This window comes from Monodelphis domestica, chromosome 5 (assembly GCF_027887165.1).
Source record: "Monodelphis domestica isolate mMonDom1 chromosome 5, mMonDom1.pri, whole genome shotgun sequence".
NCBI lineage: Eukaryota > Metazoa > Chordata > Mammalia > Didelphimorphia > Didelphidae > Monodelphis > Monodelphis domestica.
This window is the reverse complement of record NC_077231.1, coordinates 4,784,657-4,807,585: the sequence shown is the minus strand read 5'-3', so window position 1 is coordinate 4,807,585 and position 22,929 is coordinate 4,784,657. Positions and strand designations below refer to the sequence as shown.

The 22,929-nt window shown below is 53.9% G+C and overlaps 1 protein-coding gene across 2 annotated transcripts in view; it reads left to right on the top strand.

Moving 5' to 3' along the window:
- Window positions 1-22,929, top strand: part of MPPED1 (metallophosphoesterase domain containing 1) — a 93,246-nt gene that overhangs the window by 29,584 nt on the left and 40,733 nt on the right. For both annotated transcript variants that reach the window (XM_056797493.1, XM_056797494.1), the window contains exon 3: window positions 2,565-2,746. In XM_056797493.1, coding sequence (XP_056653471.1) covers window positions 2,565-2,746 — 182 coding nt within the window. The remainder of the gene's footprint in view (window positions 1-2,564; window positions 2,747-22,929) is intronic.

Sequence of the window (22,929 nt, the reverse complement as noted above, 5' to 3'; positions counted from 1 at the left end):
GGGAGGGAGGGAGGGAGGGAGGGAGGGAGGAAGGGAGGGAGGAAAGAAGGAAGGAAGGAAGGAAGGAAGGAAGGAACGAACGAACGAAGGAAGGAAGGAAGGAATGAAGGAAGGAATGAAGGAAGGAACGAAGGAAGGAGGGAGGGGAAGAAGGAAGAAGGATGGATGGATCCAAGTCCTGTCCCAGTTTCTTGGAGAAGGAGCCATGTGGGCTGAGGGGTGCAGTCTATACCAGTCTATTGGTGTGCCTATACCAGCCATCCTTGAAATAGGATTGATCACCGAACAAGGAGTTGTTCGGTGTGTACTGTGTGCCAGGCCCTATGCCTGGTGCTGAGGATGCCACGATAGAACTGAGGCAGCCCCTGCCCTTAGTGAGCCTCCGTTCTACCGGAGGATGCTTTGTGACAAGGCTTCAAGGGGAAGGCCAGACAGACGAGGGCAGCTGGGATAAGGGAAGAGGACTTGGAGGGACCTTCTGGTCCTCTAATCCGCCCCCTTCTTGGCTCCCAGAGGTGAACGAGCCCCCTGAGATTACCCAGGCAGTGGCAGGAGCAGGATCTGAATCCAGGACCTCAGACGCCGGTTCAGTTCTAGTGGCCCCTAGAGCAGTTCCGTTTCAGATTCGCACCGGTGTCTGGTGATGGCTGCCCATCTGAAATGGGAAGAGCCCAGCGCTGGCCTTCAGGAGGCCTCCGTTCTGGGCACGGCGCAGGCTCTGCCAGTGGGCTGTGTGGCGGGTCCCAGTAGCGGGCTGGGGGACGGCCAGGCTCTCAGGCGCCCTCCCTGGTGCCCGTGTGATGGGGCTGTGAGGACACAGCCGGTCAGTGCGCAGACCCCGTTAGCCGACCCTGCGGGAGAGGACGGGCCTGGGGAATGGCCGCCGCCGCCGCCGCCGCCGCCGCTCCCCAAGAAGGGAGGCTGCTGTTTGGTGCGTGTTTTAATTACCAACAGCTACAGGCACGTAGATAAAAGTGTATTTATTTTCCTTTTGGGATTATTAGGTTTGCATCGTAGCTCCGAAGCCTCGGGGTGTAAGTTAAAATCAGAGGACTCTTAATTAAAGAACTGAGCAAGAGCGACAGCCATGTTCCGTGCATCGGGATGAGCAGAGCATCCCCACCTGGGAGCCTGGCCTGGGCCATGGAGTGGGAAGGCTGGGATGTGGAGTGGGCCCCGGGTTCAAATCCTTCCCAGCCCAGCGGCCTGGGCACAGCACGGGCCTCTCCGGTGGGCCGTAAAGCGCGAGGCTCGTAGCTCCAGGGAGAATAAGTGGGCGCTGGTCCCCCGGGGAGTGTAAGGGCCCTGCTCCTAGCGCTGGACGGGCCTCAGAGGAAGTCAGCGGCTCTGGCTCCAAAGCCCTTCTTCCCTTGGGCCACAAACAATGCCTGGGTGTCTTGGAGGATGTGGAGTCAGGAAGCCCTGAGTTTGAATCCTGCCTCCCACTCTACCTGTGTGGCCCTGGACAAGCTGCTTAACTTCCGCCTGCCTCAGTTTCCTCCTCGGGCTCCTTTGCAAGGCCCCCCGGTCGGTCCATGGAGTCTTCGGCTGGTCTTGCCCTATTCCGAGATGCCGTGGAATGCCTGGGGCATCCCTTGGCAGGTGGCACCCCACAAAGGACCTTCTTTGATGCCCCCCAACATTTCCCCGGGCTGGGGGTGGCCCCGTTGTCCCAGTGAGGTGACTGAGGCTGAGAGATGAGGCAGTACAGCTAGTGAGGCTCCCGTGTGATGCTGGCACCCTGGCAGCTGCCCATGGGCCTTTCTGTTCTCCCCTCCCCGGCCACCGGCTCCGGGAGAGCCTTCACCCATGGGACACCCCTGAGGGCCAGCTGCCCTTCCTGCCTCCGCTTGTGCCCCCCCTCGAGAGGCTCTGCCAGCTTGTGCTGCCTGGCAGCCCGAGGTGCGCGCTCACTACCGGCGCATTAGCATGCTGAACCCGTGCCTCTCCTAATGTGTTAATTAAATTTCTTCGAAGTATATTGTCTGAAAAAAAAGTCTAATTAGAAAGATGTCTTTAAAAGTATTTCTGTAACCGAGACGACACCGAGCTGGGCTCGCCGGGTAATTAGACGGGAACAAAGCTCCGCTCCCAGCCACGGTGGGGCGGGCCGGGCCGGGAAGGCAGTGAGCTCGGGCGGGGGACGCCCGGGCCCTCCGAGGCCATGGCGGCAAGGATCCAAGGTCCCCAAGGAGACCTCGGGATGAGGGTTGGAGCCAGCCTCACAGGGTCGAGCCTCTTTACAAAAGAGGAAACTGAGTCCCAGGAAGAGGAAGAAGGCAGCCCGCATTTTCCAAGGGGAAGTCTATGGAGGCAAAAGGCTGTGACCCCTCCTACTCACGCTCACTGGCCTTCGGTTTCCTCAGCTGTAAAAGGCCCGTCCGGATTTGAGCCGTAGTCCGGCCGGGGAATCTCTAACCACTTCCCTGTGGGGCTCGACGCCAGCATGTCCTCCAGGCCAAGCCTTAGTTTCCTTCTCAGGTATCGGAGTAGTGGGTGCGAGTCACCGGCGCCCTCCCTCCCTCCGGGGCTCCCGCTGACTCATGTTGCCTTCTTCCCCCTAGGGTGGATCCGGTACCCCACGACGCCCCCAAGCCTCCGGGATACACCCGCTTTGTTTGTGTGTCGGACACCCACTCCAGGACGGACCCCATCCAGATGCCCTACGGAGACGTTCTCATCCACGCCGGGGACTTCACGGAGCTGGGGCTCCCCAGTGAAGTCAAGAAGTTCAACGAGTGGCTCGGTAAGTGGCCCCTCAGAAGTCGGAGTACAGGGCACGTGTGCCCTCCTGGGTGCGCCACCACTGAACACCAGAGTCCAGTGTCCCGGCTTGGGAAGGGGGCCGAAGGGAGGACCAAGAGGCTTGGGTTCAGATTCTAATCTGTGGGCCATGACTTGGCCAAGTAGGGACCTTGACTGAGCGGCACTTTCCTCCCTTAGAAATGAGAGATCCTGAGAGGCATCCAAAGCACTCGTCCTCCTTCCTTTTGGATGTCTCTAGGGATGGGGAGCTCGCTCCTCCAGGATGCTCTTCCACAGCTCTGATTGCTAGCAAGGACTTCCTGGCATGGAGCCCCTCAGTGTCTCGGGCCTGCCCTCTTGGTGCCATTTACCCGAGCTAGGTCTGAGTGACCTCTGGGCCCCCGGCTCCTCTTCCAACAATGGACTGCCCTCCCAAGGAGCAAGGGCCCATCGCGGCTCTGCTATGCAACTATTTCATAACCAGGAAAAGTCCTGGCTAGGAGAGCCGAGTGGCAGCTAAGGGCTCAGGGAAGGAGTCACGGAAGAGACGGCCTCTGAGGAAGAACCGAAGTTCCTTGAGGGCAGGGACGCAGCTGCTGAGCACAGCGCCTGGCACAGAATAGGCTTGTTTCTATAGTGCTTCAGCTCTGCGCAGGACAAATAATAACAATCACGGCTATTATCATTATAGCTCAGTAATATGTAATGTAATAACAGCTCTTATTTATAGAGCGTTTACTCTGTGTTGAGCATTGGACAAAGTACATTGCCAATCCTATCTTACTAGATCCTCACAATAAAACCTGGGAGGGAGGTTCACATTTCCCAGATGAGTAAACTGAGGCAACCATTAAAATACTTGCCCCGGGTCACACAGCTAGCAGATGTCTGCATCCTAATTTGAACTCGGGTCTTCTTGACTCCAGACCCAGCACTCTGCATACTGTGCCTTCTAGCTATTTCCAGCTCCATAAAGTGTTAGTATGCCCATTTTATAGATGAGGAAAGAGAGGCTAGAGAGGTGAGGTGACTTTGCCTGAATGTCAGAGCTCAGGTTTAAACCCAAATGATCTTCTCATCTTTACCCAGCTATTTTTTGCCCTTCAGCTGAACAGACTCCCATTGTCACATGCAGAGCAGACAGAACGTAGTGCTCACACCTGTAGTAAATGCTTAATCTTTCATTTTCATCCATTTATATAGTCATCTATCCATCCATTCATTCATCTATTCATCCCCTAATCTTTCTTTCATCCATCCCCCCATCTATCCCCCATCCCCCATCCCCCATCCCTCATCCCTCCATGCATCCCCCCATCCCCCATCTATCCACCCATCCACCCACACACCCACATCTATCCATCTATACATCTATCCAGCCATCTATTTGTCCGTGCATTCATATGTACACACATACATCTAGTCATCCATCCATCTATCCACCCACCCACCCATCTGTCCACCCATCCACCCATCTATCTATCCATCCAGCCATTCTCCCATTTATCCCTCCATCCATCCCTCCATCCATCCATCCATCCATCCATCCATCCATCCATCTATCCATCTATCCATTTGTCCACACATTCATATGTACATGCACACATGTAATCATCCATCCATCCAGCCAGCCATCCTCCCATTTATCCCTCCATCCATCCATCTATCCATCCATCCATCCATCCATCCATCCATCTGTCCATCTATCCATTTGTCCACACATTCATACATACATGCACACATGTAGTCATCCCTCCATCCATCCATCCATCCATCTATCCATCCATCCATCTATCCATCCATCCATCTATCCATCCATCCATCCATCCATCCATCCATCCATCCATCTATCCATCCATCCATCCATCCATCCATCCATCCATCCATCTATCCATCTATCCATCCATCCATCTATCCATCTATCCATCCATCCATCCATCCATCCATCCATCCATCCATCCATCCATCCATTCCATCCATCCATCCATCTATCCATCCATCCATCCATCCATCCATCCATCCATCCATCCATCCATCTATCCATCTATCCATCCATCCATCTATCCATCTATCCATCCATCCATCTATCCATCCATCCATCCATCCATCCATCCATCCATCCATCCATCTATCCATCCATCCATCCATCCATCCATCCATCCATCCATCTATCCATCTATCCATCCATCCATCTATCCATCTATCCATCCATCCATCCATCCATCCATCCATCCATCCATCCATCCATCCATTCCATCCATCCATCCATCTATCCATCCATCCATCCATCCATCCATCCATCCATCCATCCATCTATCCATCTATCCATCCATCCATCTATCCATCTATCCATCCATCCATCCATCCATCCATCCATCCATCCATCCATTCCATGCATCCATCATCCATCCATCCATCCATCAATCCATTTGTCCACACATTCATACATACACGCACACATGTAGTCATCCCTCCATCCATCCATCCCTCCATCCATCCATCTATCTCTCCAGCCATCCACTCAGCCGTTCACCAGCCCAAGGCTCTTTGTTTTCTGTGGTGAAGTGGAAAGTTGGAAGGGCTTCCCAGGTAACAGTGGGAGGGTAGAGGAGGGGACGGCATTGTGGGGAGAAAGACTAGCTTGAGCAAAGGCAGGGAGGGAAGATTTTTGTCTCTGTCCCTTCCAGTCTCCATGCTCCTTCAACATTCAGCTCAAACACCACCTGTGTAAAGTTCTTCCTGATGTAGCTGCTGGTGCCCTTCCCATTCCCATTGCCCTGTATCTGTCTTGAATATACCTGTCTACCATGTTGCCTCTCCTGTAGAAAATAACTTTTCCCTTAAGTCTTTGCACCCTCAATGCTTCACACAGTGCCTGGCACCCAGGAGGGCTTAATAAAGTGTTTGCATTCAACTGATTGTTGGATCGGCCTGAAAGGATAAAATGGGGCCAGATTTAGAGGCCTCTAATGCCAGTTAAAGATTCAGGACTTCATCTTGCAGGAACTGGGTAGTCATGGGAGATTCTTGAGCTGTGGAGTGACCCAGGGAGACTCATGCATTAGGAAGATTCCTTTGACAGTTAGTGCAAGATATTTTGGCTGGAGAGGAAGTGAGAGCAGGGAGGCCCCCTAGGAGGCATTGCAACAGTCCAGGTGGGCAGGAATTGGGCCAGAGCTCGGGAATGAAAGAGATGGATGCCGCAGCCCCCCTCTTGAACGATCTGTGTAAGGGCCCTTCTGTGCACCAGGGAGGCGCTCTCCTGGGGAGAAGGAAGGAGAAGAAGCAATCTGGGCTGACTGGAACGTTGTCTCTTTCCCCTGGAGGCTGATGGCTTCCCAGTCGGAGGCTCAGCTGTGCCACCAGGGATGGAGGCCAAATGGAAGAAAGCTGCATGTGGGAGCTCAGTCCTGGCCGCAGCCGAGCCAGTGCACATGCCGTCTGTGGGTACCACTTGGCGGGGAGAACGGCACTGCTGTCTCTCTGGGCAGGCACAGGGTGATTTACACAGCCCCCCGCCCTGGCTTGTGTTGTCGGGGCTTCTTGCCTTTTCAAAAAACGCGTGGTGCATTGTGGGAAAATCAATTCGCATTGTTTCTAGAGATGATAAAGATGACCTAGGTGGGCTGCCATGCCCTGAACCGATTGGCCCAACCCTGGAGGCAGGAGGTGGCTGCAGGGGTCAGGAGCACCAAGAGGGATCGATGGCTCTCAGAGCTGATGGAAGCTGGGAGGGAGCTTAGAGCAGGGGATGGCAGGGCTGGGAGGGAGCTTAGAGTAGGGGATGGCAGGGCTGGGAGGGAGCTTAGAGCAGGGGATGGCGGGGCTGGGAGGGAGCTTAGAGCAGGGGATGGCGGGGCTGGGAGAGACCTTAGAGCAGGGGAGGGCAGGGCTGGGAGGGAGCTTAGAGAAGGGGAGGGCAGGGCTTGGAGAGACCTTAGAGCAGGGAAGGTCAGAGCTGGGAGGGAGCTTAGAGCAGGGGATGGCAGGGCTGGGAGGGAGCTTAGAGCAGGGGATGGCGGGGCTGGGAGGGAGCTTAGAGCAGGGGATGGCGGGGCTGGGAGGGAGCTTAGAGCAGGGGATGGCGGGGCTGGGAGAGACCTTAGAGCAGGGGAGGGCAGGGCTGGGAGGGAGCTTAGAGAAGGGGAGGGCAGGGCTTGGAGAGACCTTAGAGCAGGGAAGGTCAGAGCTGGGAGGGAGCTTAGAGCAGGGGATGGCAGGGCTGGGAGGGAGCTTAGAGCAGGGGATGGCAGGGCTGGGAGAGACCTTAGAGCAGGGGATGGCAGGGCTGGGAGAGACCTTAGAGCAGGGGATGGCGGGGCTGGGAGAGACCTTAGAGCAGGGAAGGTCAGAGCTGGGAGGGAGCTTAGAGCAGGGGAGGGCAGGGCTGGGAGGGAGCTTAGAGCAGGGGATGGCAGGGCTGGGAGAGACCTTAGAGCAGGGGATGGCGGGGCTGGGAGAGACCTTAGAGCAGGGAAGGTCAGAGCTGGGAGGGAGCTTAGAGCAGGGGAGGGCAGGGCTGGGAGGGAGCTTAGAGCAGGGGATGGCAGGGCTGGGAGAGACCTTAGAGCAGGGGATGGCGGGGCTGGGAGAGACCTTAGAGCAGGGAAGGTCAGAGCTGGGAGGGAGCTTAGAGCAGGGGAGGGCAGGGCTGGGCAGGGCCTTAGAGCTCTTGCTAATCTTGTCCTTCTGAGGAATAAACGGAGCTACGGGAGGGCAGAGTGAGCCTGGCCACCCAGAGAAGGGGCTCCCAGGCTCCCTCTCCTCTCTCCTGCTCTCCCCTGGGCTTCCCTGCAGTTTAGCTCCCAGGGAGTTGGCGAGCGACGGCACAGAGCCCCAAGCCAGAAGCCTGGAGACAGAGATGGAACAAGAGGAATGTTGGGCTTTTTTCAGTCTTAACAAATATTTGCAATCAAGTCCTTGCCCTATTTTGGCAGGCTCTAACTAATAAATATTGATTTTTAACTGGAAATCCTAATAATGTGCTCTGTGCATATACACATTAATTCAAAAATGTGTTAAAATGTGCATGAGGTTGGGGCATCATTCGCCAGAGCCTGCTTGGAACTCAGTTACGACATATACAAAATGTGCCTACAAAGGAAGGAGACTGTGTTAGGGGGTGGTGAGCTCCCTGTCACTGGAGGGATTTAAGCCGAGACAGAGTTCCTTTTTTGAGACCTTAGAGAATAAAGCCAGGAGGAGGACGGACCAGACCACCTCTGGGACATTCTGGGTTCTGGGTTCTAAGGCCCTGTCGGCTCTGATATTCTGTTCTTGTAGTAGAACATGGATGGTGCTCGGCCTGAACTATCTCCAAGGTTGTTTCTAACTCCAGCATTCTGGGTTTTTCATTTGGCCTGGAGAGCAGGAGGAAAAGAGATGACCAAAGCCCTTAGGAGGCCGGGCTCCTGCAGGAGGAGATTTATGACACAGAGCAGACACACCCGAGGGGCCATTGTGTCCATTTTACAGAAGGGAAAATGGAGGCCCACAGCCTATCAGGCCTGCCTCAAGTCAGCCAGACCCTTGATAGAATTTAAGCCAAGAAGCTCTGCGTACAGATAAGGAAGGGGTGAGTGTGAGCGGGAGTTGTGTTGATCTGAACCCCCCGCACTGACTGATCCCATTTCAGGAGGTAACCGAAGCAGCCGACCTAGGCCTGGGCAAACAGCGGCTTCGTGTTACCAGGACAGGCTGTGGCTAACTTTTCCTCCAGCCCAGCAAAGTGATGGAGTATAGAGCCTTGGATCCCCCTGCCAGCTTGGAGGAAAGGACACCCAAACGGGGGCACCTGGCTTCCGTTTATTGCCTGCAGATGGGCAACGTGCTTGGGCCAGAGAAGGAGGGCAACGTGACAATCTTTAGGAGTGGGGGCACAGAGAGTGTCAGACATGGGAGGGACCTGAGAACTCACAATGCCAGTAAAGCCAGCCAGCAAACAGACTAGGACCTGCTCCCTGCCAGGCATGGGTACAAAGAAAGGCCAAAGACGGGCAGGCCCTGCTCCCCAGGAGTGCCCAGGCTCTCGGAGGGAGGCAGTGCACAAATAACTACAAGTAGATGACACCCAGACTGAATATGTGGAGATTCTTTTTCTTTTAGTTTATTTATTTAATTAATTTAGAATATTTTTCCATGGTTACATGAATCATGTTCTTTCTCTCCCCTCCCCCCCCCATAAGCAACATGCAATTCCACTGGGTTTTACAGGTGATCAAGACCGATTTCCATATTATTAATATTTGCATTAGGGTGATCTTTAGAGTCTCCAACTCCATTCTTATCCTCATTGAACCATGTGATCAGGCAGTTGTTTTTCTTCTGTGTTTCTGCTCCCACAGTTCTTCCTCTGGATGTGGATAGTCTTCTTTCCCATAGATCCCTCGAAGTTGTTCAGGGTCACTGCATTGCCCCTAATGGAGGAGTCCATTACATTCGATTATACCACAGTGTATTAATCTCTGTGTACAATGTTCTCCTGGTTCTGCTCCTCTCGCTCTGCATCACTTCCTGGAGGTTGTTCCAGTTCACGTGGAATCCCTCCAGTTTATTATTCCTTTGAGCACAATAGTATTCCTTCACCAACATAGACCACAATTTGTTCAGCCATTCCCCAATTGATGGGCATCCCCTTGTTTTCCAGTTTTTGGCCACCACAAAGAGTGCAGCTATGAATATTCTTGTACATGTCTTTTTCCTTATGATCTCTTTGGGGTACAGACTCAGCAGTGCTATGGCTGGATCAAAGGGCAGACAGGCTTTTAGCGCCCTTTGGGCATAATTACTTGGAGATTCTTAAGAGAGGGGAGGACTTCTTCCTGGAGAAGGTGGCACTGCGGCTGGCATTTGAGGGAAGCCAGGAGTGGGGGAGAGCTTTCCAGGCATGCCCACCAGGCACCAAACCCTTCTGATGGCACAGGCCCCAACACCTCTTTCTGGGTGCAGTGGTTCTCAGCACGAAAGAAAAGCAAGGACATTACTGAAAAATTCCCTCTCCCACTAAACCCTTGTTAAGGGTAAGAAAGATTAGGCTGGCTTTTTGTGCAACTCCAGCTTTGGGGCAGAGCTCGACCCAGTGTGGAGAAAGGAGAACCTAACCTAGTCTAAGGAATAACCATCTAATATTCAGAATGGATTAGGCTGCCTTGTTAAGTAGTGAGCTCCCCACCCCTAGAGATATTGAAGCAGGGGTGGGGAAGGGTTAGGATCTAGACCATGCGCCTTCCAAGTTCTGCACTGATGCTAGGATTCCAGAAGGAAAAGCCACTGTCTGAGGACCAGGCATGAGCACACTCCCCCACCACTGCCGTGTAATTTCTTTTGTTGAGTTGTTGTTCACTCTCGTCCCATTCTTCATGACCCCATTTGCGGTTTTGGGGGGCAAAGATACTGGAGTGGTTTGCCATTTCCTTCTCCAGCTTATTTTACAGATCAAGAAACTGAGGCCAACAGGGTTAAGTGACTTGCCCAGGGTTACACAATGAGGAAGTAAACGCTGGAAGAGTAGTCTTCTTGACTCCAAGCCCAGTGCTCTATCCACTGCACCACCTAACTGCCCTGCCATTGTTGACCTGGGGATTAACCAGCTGAATTCAATTTCTGTACTAAATCACATTATTTACTACTTATTAATGAATTTATTACATTTATAAGAGAAAGAGTCCAGCAAAAATCTGTCTTTTGACTTTGAAGGGTCAGTTCTATTCCAGTTAGATTATTCATTAAATTTTATGCTCAGGATAAATTGCCAAATGTACTTGTTTTTCCTACTCTGGCCATTTTACCCGTTTACCAAAGAACAGAGCCAAAGAAGTGAGGCTTCTCAGCCATTATAGTTGTTCCTAAATGGGGCTTTCTTGAAAGGTGGTAAGTTGCCCATCCTAGGAAGTATCCAAGTAGATGGTGATGAGCACATGTCAGAGATGCTGATGAGGGGTGAGATTTCTGTTCTAGGTGCCCTCTGAGTGGCTTTAAAGTTGCTTACATATCCATTTTCACAATCAGTCATCAGAGCCCCTGGGAAGTAGCCATTCCCCTTGTTTTACAAGTGAGGAAACTAAGACCCAGAGAAGTTAAGCGATTTTCCTGAGATTACACCGCTGGTAAATTCATACTTAGGACACACTTGTCATCCGAGTTGTACATTTACCTTGAAATAGTCATCATTATTCAAACCCTTGGTTGCTCTTTGTGCTGCAGGTCTCAGGCCATCTTCAGCAAAGCCCAGCATTGTGGGCCAGACCTACCTAGGGATACAGAGCATGGGATAGGCACATGCGTGCTAGACTCATGCAGCAGCCTCCAGCATCCCTGAGAGAGCTCTCTCTTGTCTCACTCTCTCCCCCTCCTTCCAAGGCAGCAACTTCAACTTAAGTGTCTCCCGATTCCAAGCCCTGTGTTCCTTCTGTGACCCAAAAATGTCCCTCAATTTAAAATGACACCCCCCCCCCACGTCGGCCTGGAGAGGCTGCTCAGAGAGCACTGGCCCTGGAATCAGGAGACCTGGGACCTAGACCTGGCTCTCTTCCCTGCATAGTGGGGGAGCTGGGAAAGTCTATGCACAAATCCTACCTCTGCCACTGACCTGCTGTGTGACCTTAGACAAGTCTTTTCTCCGGGACTCAACATCCTGGTCTATAAAGTGGGCCTAATAACCCCTGCAATACTTCCTGGGGTTGTTCTGAGGCTCAGAGGAGACCTCTGGTCACAGAGCAGGGACTGATGGAGGGACTTCCCTCCCTGGGAGCTCCCCAACTGTAAAATCCCAGGGTTGTGAGCTATAATCGCCATTAGCATGACTGCTGCAAATTTCCAGTTAAGGAGCCTCAGTTCCCTTCCCAGTAAAATGAGGGAGGTTGGGTTAGATGAGCATTTACGGAGCATTACCACCTGTATGCAGGACTCTGCCTGGGGGCGGGGGGCCTAAACAGTCGAAGCAGCACCCGGCCCCCATCTTCCTGGAGCCTCTCCCCCATCTCTCCTCCCCACTCGCCTGGGCACCATTGGCACAGGAGAGTGTCCAGCTGACGCCTGAGTGCGAGGGAGTCGACTCAGTTAACGAATGAGGAATTCACCAGCAGCTTCCTCCCTGTTCATTAATCTTACTGAAGGCCTTGATGACAGTCTTCCAGGGGCCACCTACAGCCTTACAAGAGCAGATTAAGCTCATTAAGAGTGACCTGCCGCGGGAGACTCCCACAGATCCCGGATCGGGAGGGGGAGCCACTCTGCCCACGCAAGGATGCCTGTCCGTCCGTCCGTCCGTCCGTCCCTGTGGTCGCTCACCAAGCAGCCTTCCGCAGTCTCCCCGGTACAGTCAGGCCTGGGCACTCTGGGGGGACCTGTTTGTGCACCGCCTCCAAAGGCCAGCGTCCGGCTCGAGGGCCCTTCTTGGCCTCAGCTTCAGAAGGCAGCTCCTCCAGGCGCCTCATCGAATGGAGGAGAAAGCAGAGGCTCAGCCACTTGCCTGTGGCCATACGGCTTGGAAGTGTCTCAGGCAGGAGCCAATGTCCAGTCTTCTTGGCTCCAAGTCAGGACATCAGCCGTGCATCTTGGCCTCTGAGGAGGACAAATCGAGCCATGTAAGCTCAGAGCCACAGCTGAGTACCACAGGAGTCACGCCAAAAGAGGAAGCCTGGCTGAGTTTTTTAAAACCCTCACCTTCCTTCTTGGGCAATGGGGGTTAAATGACTTGCTCAGGGTCACACAGCTAGGAAGTGTCTGAGGTCAGATTTGAATCCAGGACCTGCCGGCTCTGATCCTAGCTTTCTATTCACTGAGCCCCCAGCTGCCCTTGAAGCCTGATTGACTAATTGCTGATGGAAGGATGTAAGTGCCAGAGGCAATTAGAGGAGGAAGAGATGAGAATGAGCTGAGGTTGGCTGAGCAGGAGGAAGAGGAAGAGAAATAGCAGGGTTCTACTATGACCCTCAGTTTCTTCCTCTATAAAATGAGAGGCTTGGAGCAGATGGTCTCTGGCTCCTTCGAGAGGGAGGCCAAGCAGGGAGGTGGCTGTCACTCAACCAACACTAATTATGAAGGGTCTGCCCTGTGCGAGGCACTGGCGAGACCAGGATAAAAGCAGAGCCTTCCATGCCCTCAAGAGGCTTCCGCAGCGTGAACTTGGGTCTATAATATGGACAGAGAGGGTCTGCTGGAGAAAGGGTCAGTGGAGGCATTCACGGTGGTGATGGCCCCGCCTGTGTGGGACACGGAAGAAGACTGGACCAAGGGCTCGAGGGCTCGAGTAGATCCTGGAGAGCAGGAGAGAGACTGGGCAGAGACTGGAGGCAAGGGGCAAAGATGAGAGATGAGGGCTGCTGCTGTCGGTCCTTTCGGTGGCCTCTGACTCTCTCTGACCTCACTTGGGGTCTTCTTGACTCGTTACGCAGATGAGGAATCTGAGACCAATAGGGTAAAGTGACTTGTCCAGGACCACATAACTGGGAAGTTTCTGAGGCTGGATTTGAACTCAGAGCTTCCTGACTCCAGGCCTGGCACTCTATCCATTGGACCACCTAAATGAGTTGATTTAGGCCTAGTTTAGGGTGGTGGTTGGTTCAGTGGAGAGAAGAAAGGACTGGCGATAGTCATTTACTCCCAGCCTGGTGGTGATTGAATTCCCAGACATTCTAACTGTTTAATCCTTGAAAGTTTGTCCTATTGGGGAGGTGGCTCAGTGGATAGAGAGCCAAGCCTGGAGGCGGGAGATGCTGGGTTCCAGTCTGGCCTCAGACACTTCCTAGCTGCGTGACCCTGGACAAGTCACTTGACCCCCATGGCCTAGCCCTCCCTGCTCTGCTGCCTAGGAATGGATGCGTAGGACCAAGTCTAAGACAGAAGATAAGGGTTTCAACAATAAAGCCAGAAAGGTTGTCCAGTGGAAGAGGGATGAGCCTGGTTATGGGCGGCCTTGGAGGGCAGGACGAGGAGGGATGGTAGGGTGCAAAGCGGCCGGGCAGGCCATGAGAGCTGCCCAGGAATGGAGAGGGCAGCGGCCTCGCTGGGGCCCTTCCAGCCTCGAGGTTTGGGGATTCTGGGCAGGCAGCATGAAGGAGCCGCAGTGGCAGGAGGACTTTCCTGGATAATGAGGTGTTGAGAGCCTGAGTGGAAGCTCGGCAGAGGCGGAGGATGGAGGGGAGAACGGGGGAGTTCCAAGTGATAATTAACCGCTTCCCAATTGGAAAAGGGTCCGAGGACCTCCTCGCCCAAGACGCCGCCCTTCGAGGATACTGTTAGGTTCAGACGAGGCTTTTTGGCGATGGTGGCTCGAGCCGGCGTCCGGAGACCCGGGCCTGCTTCTAACTCCCCATCCACTTGGTGCGTGGCCTTTGGCACGTCCTGGGCCCTCCTCGGCATCTCCTCCACCCCTTCTAAGGCCGACGTCCCTCAGTTGAGCCCCCTTTTCCACCCTCAGAGCCTCTCCGAGCCGCCCAGGCTTGTGGCATCTTGTCGGCTCTCTGCCCTCCCTCTAAGCGAGGTTCTCCTCTACCGTGTCCCCTACCGAGCATCGTCCAGTCTCTGCTTGAATGCTCCCCCGGCCCACTGCGCCTCTGCACCATCTGGGGCCAGCTCTCATTGCAGCCTCTAACGCCTTCCATCCACCAGGGGCAGGAGAGCAGGCTCATGAGGTCCTCAGAGTCCCAGGCCTTCTTTTATGGTTGGAGAAGCTGAGGCCCAGGAGTTAGAGATCGGATCGAGATCGCACAAGTCATGTCCGAGATGGGATTTGTATCCCTGCTTGTGCATCAGCAGACCTACAGCCCTTGATCTTGTCACGGATGACCAGAAATCTTTTTACCCTCCTCACTTTTCCTTCTCCATAACCACTTCTGCCTGTAGCCTGAAAATCATTTTCCTTGGAAGAGCAAACAGAAGGGAGCTCAGGAGGTCTTGCCTTCTCTTCATCCACCATTGTCGACCTCAAGATCCTCCTCTGGCCCCTGACGTTCCCCGACGTGTCCCTCTTCAGTGACTTGCCATTGTGTTAGTCTCGTGTCTGCGTCTTCTCTTAGAATCTGAAGCGGTTGGCGTGTTCCCCGTCGTATCGAGACATTCATCATCCCTTTCCTCCAGTTGTCCCGGTGGCCTCGAGCTCTTCCTGTGGGCCTTTGTCCCAAGTCCCAGAGAGATGACTCCCTTCCCCGCCCCAGCACACCCGTCCGTTCTCCTGGCCATGCTCCAACCTGAGCGGCATCCAGCCCAGACTCCCCGATACCTCTGCGACCCTCAGCAGAGGCTGCCCCCAGAATCTCCGAAAAACGCCATTTCCTGTGTTCTGCTTGTCATCCCACACGTGGATGGCCCAGTTATTGGTTGGTAGAAGCCAAGTAGACTCTGGAGAGCAAGCCACAGATTACGCAGCCGAGGTTAGGTGTTCATTTTTAAAATTAATTCATTTTCTGTATTTAAATGGAAAACAATCTTCCCAGAGCCAAGTTTTGTTTTTGTAAGAGGACAGAAATTCTGCATCCAGGGAAGGGGCAGAAACTAGAATTAGGAGTCCCAGGCCTGCCATTTTGACCACTAGTAATGACTGTGTTTTTAAGCTAATGGACAAACCCCTGGGAATAGGGTGTTTAAGTGCTAATTATCTATTTACAGAAGAATGGCTGTGTGTGGAGAGGAGGGGTGGAGATGGGGGAATGACACACACTGGGCTGCCTGGGGATTTAAGACTTAACAAATTCCACTGGGCAGAGGGAAGTCCCAGACTCTCCCCTCTAAGAGTCAATAGGCATTCAGCAAGCCCATCTTATGGGCCAAGCACTAAGAATGGCACCAAGTGGGGTGAGACTCAACCTCCACCCAGATAAGGAAAATGGGCAGCAATCGAATTCAGCATTTATTAGGCTCCTACTGTGTAGCAGATGATGGCACTAAGAGCTTGGGGTACAAGGTCACAAAGAGAACTGGCCCTGCCCTCAAGGAGCCTCCATCCTACTGGTCGTGGGAAGGGCCCCGAGGCAGGTGCCCCACCCCAGACCCCTCCAGTTAGCCCTCTCTCCCTCTTGAAATGTCTTTGTCTCTTTTTGTGTTTTTACTTATTTGTGCAAATATCATAGCCCTTTGGTAAAAGGTAAGTCTTCCATCTTCAATCAGACACCTGACCAACAAGCATTTATTAAATGCCTACTGTGTGTGCGCAAGGCCCTGAAGAAACAAAAATAGTAGTGAGTCTGCCTGTGCTTCCAAGACCTTTTTTTTGTCCTAGAACCTTGGGCCAACAAGGTGGTGCAGTGAATAAAACGATGGACCTGGAGTCAGCTAGCTGTGTGACGCTGAGCAAGTCTGCCTCAGTTTCCTTGACTGTAAAAAGTGGATCATAATAGCACCCCTCCCCCAGGGTTGTGTTGGCCCAGTGTTATCTAGATCTCAACCCTTATTTTTATTGTTCTGCCTTAAGGAGACATGCATAGGCATTTCCATCTGCAACTCCACTGATATGGGTTCTATCTGGCTGTGTGTTAGATTGTCCAGGTTCATCTTTTGTTTTCATAAAGCCCATGAGCAAATATTTTAAATTTCCCAGATCTTCTACCTCATGACAAGAGCCCAAGTTCAGACAGACCTTTCTGGTCCTGAGTCCTGGCCTGGTGTAATGGAAGGAGGCCTGGAGCCCTTAATTAATGGCAGCTTTGCCGTTAATTCTTGGGTGGCATTGGCCAGCCATCAGGTGGTGGCGGACAGTCGTTTTATCTCCTTTGGCCTCCGTTTCCTCATTGGCCAAAGGAGGGCCCCCATTGGTAACCTTCAAGGCCTAAACTATCCCTGGGAGTGACTGGATCTTACTTGAGCTAATAACACCAATGGGGGTCTCTGGTTCTCAAGAGGCGGTCGGCACCCACTCCCAGAGCCCTGCGCTTTGGGCCTGAATTGCCTTGATAAGAACATAAACTCTGAGTCTGAGAGGTGGAGGGGGCCTTCGAGCTCCTCATGGCATGTTGCAGATGAGAAGGCTGCTCCTGTGGGCTTCTAGGGTTTGGTCTGTCTAGTGAAGCTTGAGCATCGGGAGCCAAAGCCAGATCCTTGGCCGGAGGTCTTCCCAGAAGCCTTGCTTGCACCCAGCTCCCTGGATACTGAGTGTGAGAGTTTGGGGGTTCTTTATTTTCTGTCCCCAAAGAAAGTGGCTTGAATTGTGTAGACCTATTTCTTGGATTTATTTTAAAGAGGAGAATATTTTCACACCTTTCGCAGTGTTAGAAATGTAAATAAAGATACTAGGACTTGTGAAAGGGCCTGCTGGAGCTAATTCAGGCTTGCTCTGACAGCCATGATGCCGGGAGGAGACATCTTGCTTAGCTAAGCACTGAGTCGGGTCATGGTTCCCCAATTTATTGGGCTTCTGTAGGGGAAAACACTGCAGGTAGGAGGGCTTTGGACTCCCAAGAGATGAGTCCACGTTCCACGGCTTCCCGTGGTTGGATCCACTCATGCCCCATTCTGGCTCTGTGGGAGAGGGGGCCCTTGGGGAGTTTTGAAGCTAACCTGAACCCTCCTGCCTGGCTTCTTGGAGTCCCAACCTCACCTGAGACTGTCCTGGGTTGCTCCATCATCCCCTGCCCCCACGCCACTCACTGGTCACTAAGAGAAAAGATAGGAATTCAGACTGGGCTTCAGGGTCTGGCCAGCACCCAGGCCTCCTCCATTGCCTGCCTATGGGGAGATGTCATCCTGGGTTCCTGAAAGCTGGGCCCACGGGGATCCTGCTATTTGCCAATACTATGAACAAATGATGGGCTGGACACTGGAGCATGAAAGGCCAAAATGGTACAGTCCTTGTCTTCTACTAAGGAAGACAACTGGACCTATATAAGGACACACACTAGGATAGCAAGAAGGGCTTCCTTCCTCCCTTCTTTCCTTCTCTTCTTCTTTCCTTCCTCCCTTTCTTCTTTTCTTCCTTCCTTCCTTCCTTCCTTCCTTCCTTCCTTCCTTCCTTCCTTCCTTCCTTTCTTCCTTCCCTCCTTTCCTTCCTTCTTCCCTTCTTTCCTTCTCTTTTTCCTTTCTCCCTTCCTTCTTTCCTTACTTCCCTCCTCTGTTCCTTCCTGCCTTCCCTCCTCTGTTCCTTCCTTCCTTCCTTCCTTCCCTCCTTCCTTCCTTCCTTCCCTCCTTCCTTCCTTCCTTCCTTCCTTCCTTCCTTCCTTCCTTCCTTCCTTCCTTCCTTCCTCCTTTCTTTCTGTGCTTCTTTCCTTACTCCCTCTCTCCCTCCCTCCCTCCTTTCTCTCTTCAAACCTGTCCTCCTTTATGTGTCTCAAACTGGACTCTCCAGCTCGTAAAGCCTTTTTAAACCCTGGCCTTCTTCTGCCTTAGCATTGATACAAGCATTAGTTACAAGACAAAAGAGTGATCAGCGCCAGGCAACTGGGTTAAGTGACTTTACCAAGGTTCTCCTGACTCCAGGCCTAGCTGCCCCTCCAGCTTGAGAGCTCCCCGCGGCGCTGCGAGCACCCCGTCTGATGGGAAGGCTGGATGGTGTGGCCTCGGAGGCCCCCTCACAGCTCCCCAGCTGTGGTCCCACATGTTTCCATTCTCTCTCTGACTCTCCACAAGGAGAATGTGGGCATACATCAGAGAGAACAGACAGGGCCCTGGAGGTCAGAAACAGGGTCTCCACTGGACAAACGCTGGCCCTTCAGCCCCCGCGCACCCTCACACAGGCCGCGTGGCTTTTAACTTCCAGGACATCTGACTGGCTTTCTTTTTAAGCAAGAAAATGTCTCAGAAACCTGAACTCTGAGTTCTAATCATTTCCAAATATTTGGTCCGATGGTCAGAGCAAAACAAGCGTTTATTTTGGGCAGAAAGGACAGCCAGCAGCGCTTTGTGGCCTTAAAAAGCAGGTTGGCGCGAGCTGGAACGCACCTGTGGAAACATCGGTTATTAGCCAGCCAGCGATCTGGCCGCCTGGTCGGGACCCCGAGTCAGGTCCAGAGGGGGCCGTCGCCTGGCGAATGAGCTGGGTACACGGCCTGCAGGACCCGAGCCATCTGCTCTGACGGCCTTCTTTGCCCTCGTTGCACGGGACATTTGAAACCCTCCACCCGACTGAGCTGGTCTCAGCCCTCCTGGCTCTGAATGTTGATCAGCTTAACCAGGAACTGTGACCTGGAGCTGCATCGAGCTCCGGATTGGGGGGGGGCGAGACCCCGAGTCTAAGATCCTAAGACTGGTGAAGTCTGAGGTCCGCATTCCAAGCTTCCAGACTCCAGTGGTTTCGGGAACCCGAGATTCCCAGGCCCTCTGTGAGTCTGAGGTTCCGTTCTGGCCATCCTTGGACCTTCGGGGGAGGCAGGCGCCATCTTTCCACTGGAGTCGGCTCCGTAACACTGGCTGTCCGCTGACGCCTGCCGAAGGACTAACACGCTGACACTGCCAGGAGGTGGAGGGAAGGAGAAGCACGTGCCCTGGCCATGGCAGGCTCCTAAGGGCAGGGCAAGGACAGGCCGGCAAGAGAGTCGGGCCTCCCCGCAGCTCTTTCCCCCTTTTCTATTTTTCTCCAGTTCTCTACCCATCCGGTGCCATCGTGCCCCACCGGCTCCTCTCTCTCTTCCTTCTCTCTCCTCCGTTGACTCTAGCCTAGAGGGCTCCTCCTCCTGGGAGCTTCTGCGCTGATAGGACCTCGAGGCCACCCCTTCTCTGGCCTTCCTTGCTGCTTCTCTGTGGCCTGGAAGATGGGGCCAAGGGAAGGTGGTCCCTGGCAGATCCTCGGCCACGAGACGCCCTCGTCGTAGACTCAGCAAGGACCAGCCGCGTCGAGCACAGGCACGTCCTTCCCCAAAGACGGAGCCCTCAAGACAGGAGCGCTCTTGGCCATGGCAGTCCTCTGAGAGGCCCTTTTAGGGCTGGGAGTGTTTGAGATCCTCATCAGGAGAGGGGGTGCCCCTAGGGGGACATCTCAGCTCCTTGGAGCAGTGAAATAGTAAGGGCTCATGTGGGTAAGAGAGAGGAAGAGGGTGGCCAGGGAGAGAGCCCACACGCTGGGACTCTTGGGATCTCTATGGAGCAAAAAAGCGCTGGAAGCCATTGGCACCCCCCCCCCACTCATTTAAAAGTCAGCCATCCATCGCACGTCATCTCTCATCCTCTGGGGTCCAGCGTTCTGCCCCAGAAGAGGTTAGATGGGGCACCTTTCCTGCCTCCCTGGCACCCTTGGGGAGTGGCTGGCTTTTCCCTGGGCGAAGGTGGAAGGACAGCTCGGCCCTCTTTGGCCATCTCCCGGGAACCTTCTTGCCGGCATAGTTCCCGATCCCACAGGGCGCAGTCCTGCAAGTGTGGAAGCGCGCTCTTCCCAGACATCCGGCACGTAGTTAAACACGGAACGCGTCAAAGAGGTGCTAAAAATGCAATCGGTGGCAGTTGTGTCGGGCTGCGGCTGCCTCGTCTTCCCTCCCTCCCTTCGTGCCGTATTTGCAGAGGGTGGAATGAGAGAGAAAAGCACTAAGTGGGCACTGAGTGCATCATCGCCGCATTTAGAGAACACTAAAACCCCGTCTGACTCAATATGGAGAGACGGCACGGCGGAGATGATGGGAGGAGCGGTGCCGAGCTTGTTGGATGTAACAGATTAGGCTGTTTTCATTTAAATGGGATGGGGAACTGGGAGCCATAAAGACTCATCACCTTTTCGGAGGAGACGAAGCCAGGAAATGCGAGCGGCAGTGTACGTGCAGCCCCAAGCACTCTGTTGGAGGCAGAAAGCTCTGCAGTTCCACCTACGGACCTAGAGCTGAACCAGCCTGGGCTTTGCTGGGCCTTGGCTTCTTTCTCTGTACATGGAGGGTTGGACAAGATGGCGCTGAAGCCCCTTCCAGATCTAGGCTCCCATGGTCAGCCGGTGCTGGCTCTCACCTGCTCGTCATGGCCTGAAAGTTACATGGAGAACCCTAGAATCTCCGGGTTGCAGGAGACCTTGGGGGCTCCCTAATCCAGTCTGGAACCCGGACCAGAACGCCCCACTCTGACATAGGCAGCCTCTGTTAAAGAGGGGAAAGGGGAGCCCCTCTCTGCCTCCTCCTGTGGCAGTGCATGCTGTTAGGAAGGTTCCCCTGATGTCAAAACCAGATTTGTACCTTTGCAGCTTCCTCGTCCTGGGGCCAACCAGAACAAACCGAGGCCCTCTTCATGTTCGGTTCCTTCAAATACCTGAAGAGAATTCTCAGCTCTAACCTTGAGTCTTCTCTTCTTCTCCCTGCTGATCATCCCCAGGTCCTCCCTCTGATCTTCACAGAACAGGGACCCAAGGGTTTTGCCATCCTAGCTGCCCTCCTTTGGATCATCTCCACATTATTGGCACAGTGGGCACCTAAGGCACCAGGCCTGGAGTCAGGAAAACTCTTCTTCATGAGTTCAAATTCTGCCTCAGCACCTCCTAGCTGTGTGACCCTGAGCAAGTCACTTAACCTTGTTTGCCTCAGTTTCCTCATCTGTAAAATGAGCTAGAGAAGGAAATGGCCAAGCACTCCAATATCACTGCCAAGAAAATCCCGAATGGGGGCCGTGACTGAGCAACAACATTCCAGACCTGAATAAGGTGCTTTGGTTCACAGAGGGTTTCTCTCTTGTGGCGGTATTAAAGGTCCCCATTGGTCGTGGACACGATCATCTCTGAGGGATCTTCGTTGGGTGCCGGCTTTTTAAAGAGCAGGAAGCATTGAGGTTATCTAGACCGCCGCCTTCCAACAGGGAGGAAGCGACTTTGGAAGGATGTTCGGAATCTCCAAGACTGAGGAAGTGCCCTTCCCCGGGGCACCAAGCAATAAGAGAGCGCCGGGCGGAATCCAGGCCCACCCGACCCACGTCGTTGCCTCCCCTGGGCTGCACGCCTCTCCAGGGAGTCCCTGGTTGTCGCCTTTGGGGCGTTTGTAAGGGGCACGTCCTGAGGACTTTCAAGGGTTGGCATTTCAAGCAGGTCTTGGAATACTGGCTGAAAACAGCCACCGTTTTACCGACAGAGAGAGACTCCCGAGTCCATTCGGAAGACCGTCCTGGCCCTGACGCCGACGCCGACTGTCCAGCCAAATGACACCAAGGCTGGGTGCTCCCCCACCCACAAAACGCTCCCCCTCCAGCTGGAGGGGAGGCCCAGGCACAGCGCTTAGTAGCACAAAAATGACATTGCTCGACTTGCGTCAGAGGCAGCGGATGCCATGATAACAAATGTAACCGTATCGTTAGAGTAATTTGCTAATTTGCTTAAGTAACACCCACAGACAGAAACATGACATAAATGCATTAGTGCCAGCGCTGCCTGAAACCGCTCGCACTGGCTTTTGGCTCATGGATGGATGGATCCCATGAAGGGGAAAACATTTAGGGAAGAGACAACAAACGGGTCTCGAGTAGCTCCTGCCCACCCTTCCCCCGGGGCCTGCTGCAGCTGCCTGGTGCCCGTTAGGCCTGGCAGACTGCGAGTGGCTCGTTGGAGCCCCCTTGGCGGGGCCTGGATGCCTGCCTCTCCCTCCAGCACTAGCCATCAAGCACGTAGGGTTCGCCATTGTTTGCCATGCAATCCCCTCTCCACTTCCCGTGCTCTCTTGCACGCACCCTCTTCTGTCCTGTAGTAAAACTGGACACGATAGTCGTCTACAACTTGCCCACATTCGGCTCGGAAGAGCCGCGATATGCCTGGCATGCAGTAGATGCTTATGGATTCCCACCCCCGCGCCTTTGCTCGTGCTGTGCCCCCCCCCTCCTCCTCCATCCCGTGTCTCCCCTGCTTTCCTGGGCCAGTTCAAACGCGCACCTTCTGGCAAACTTGCCCTGCTCTCCCAGGCAGAAATTATTTCCCTTCCAAGCAGTCATGACTCCCTTCTGTTCTCCGCTGTGCTTGGTGGGGCTGGGGAAGAGCTGTGGGGCGGCCCAGTAGCCGCCACCGCCTAGTGAGGGCACCAATCGGCCTCCCACTTGGAAATTGGGGAGCCCGTTGGGGGCGGCACCGCCTTTCCCAGGTTCTCGAGGGCGTGTGGTGAGCCTGGCGGTGCACGAGGGCCCCCTCTCACCATTAGATTGTGGACGCCAGGAAGGGATTCCACGCATAGCAGGCCCTTAATAACGGCCAGCCGTGAAGGGGATCCATGTGGCTCCTCCGTGTGTTGGCATGGCAGAGTGGATGGAGAGCGCTCCTCAGAGCTAAAGTCCCGGGTTCTAGTCCTGCTGTGTGGCCTGTGTGCAAACTACCCG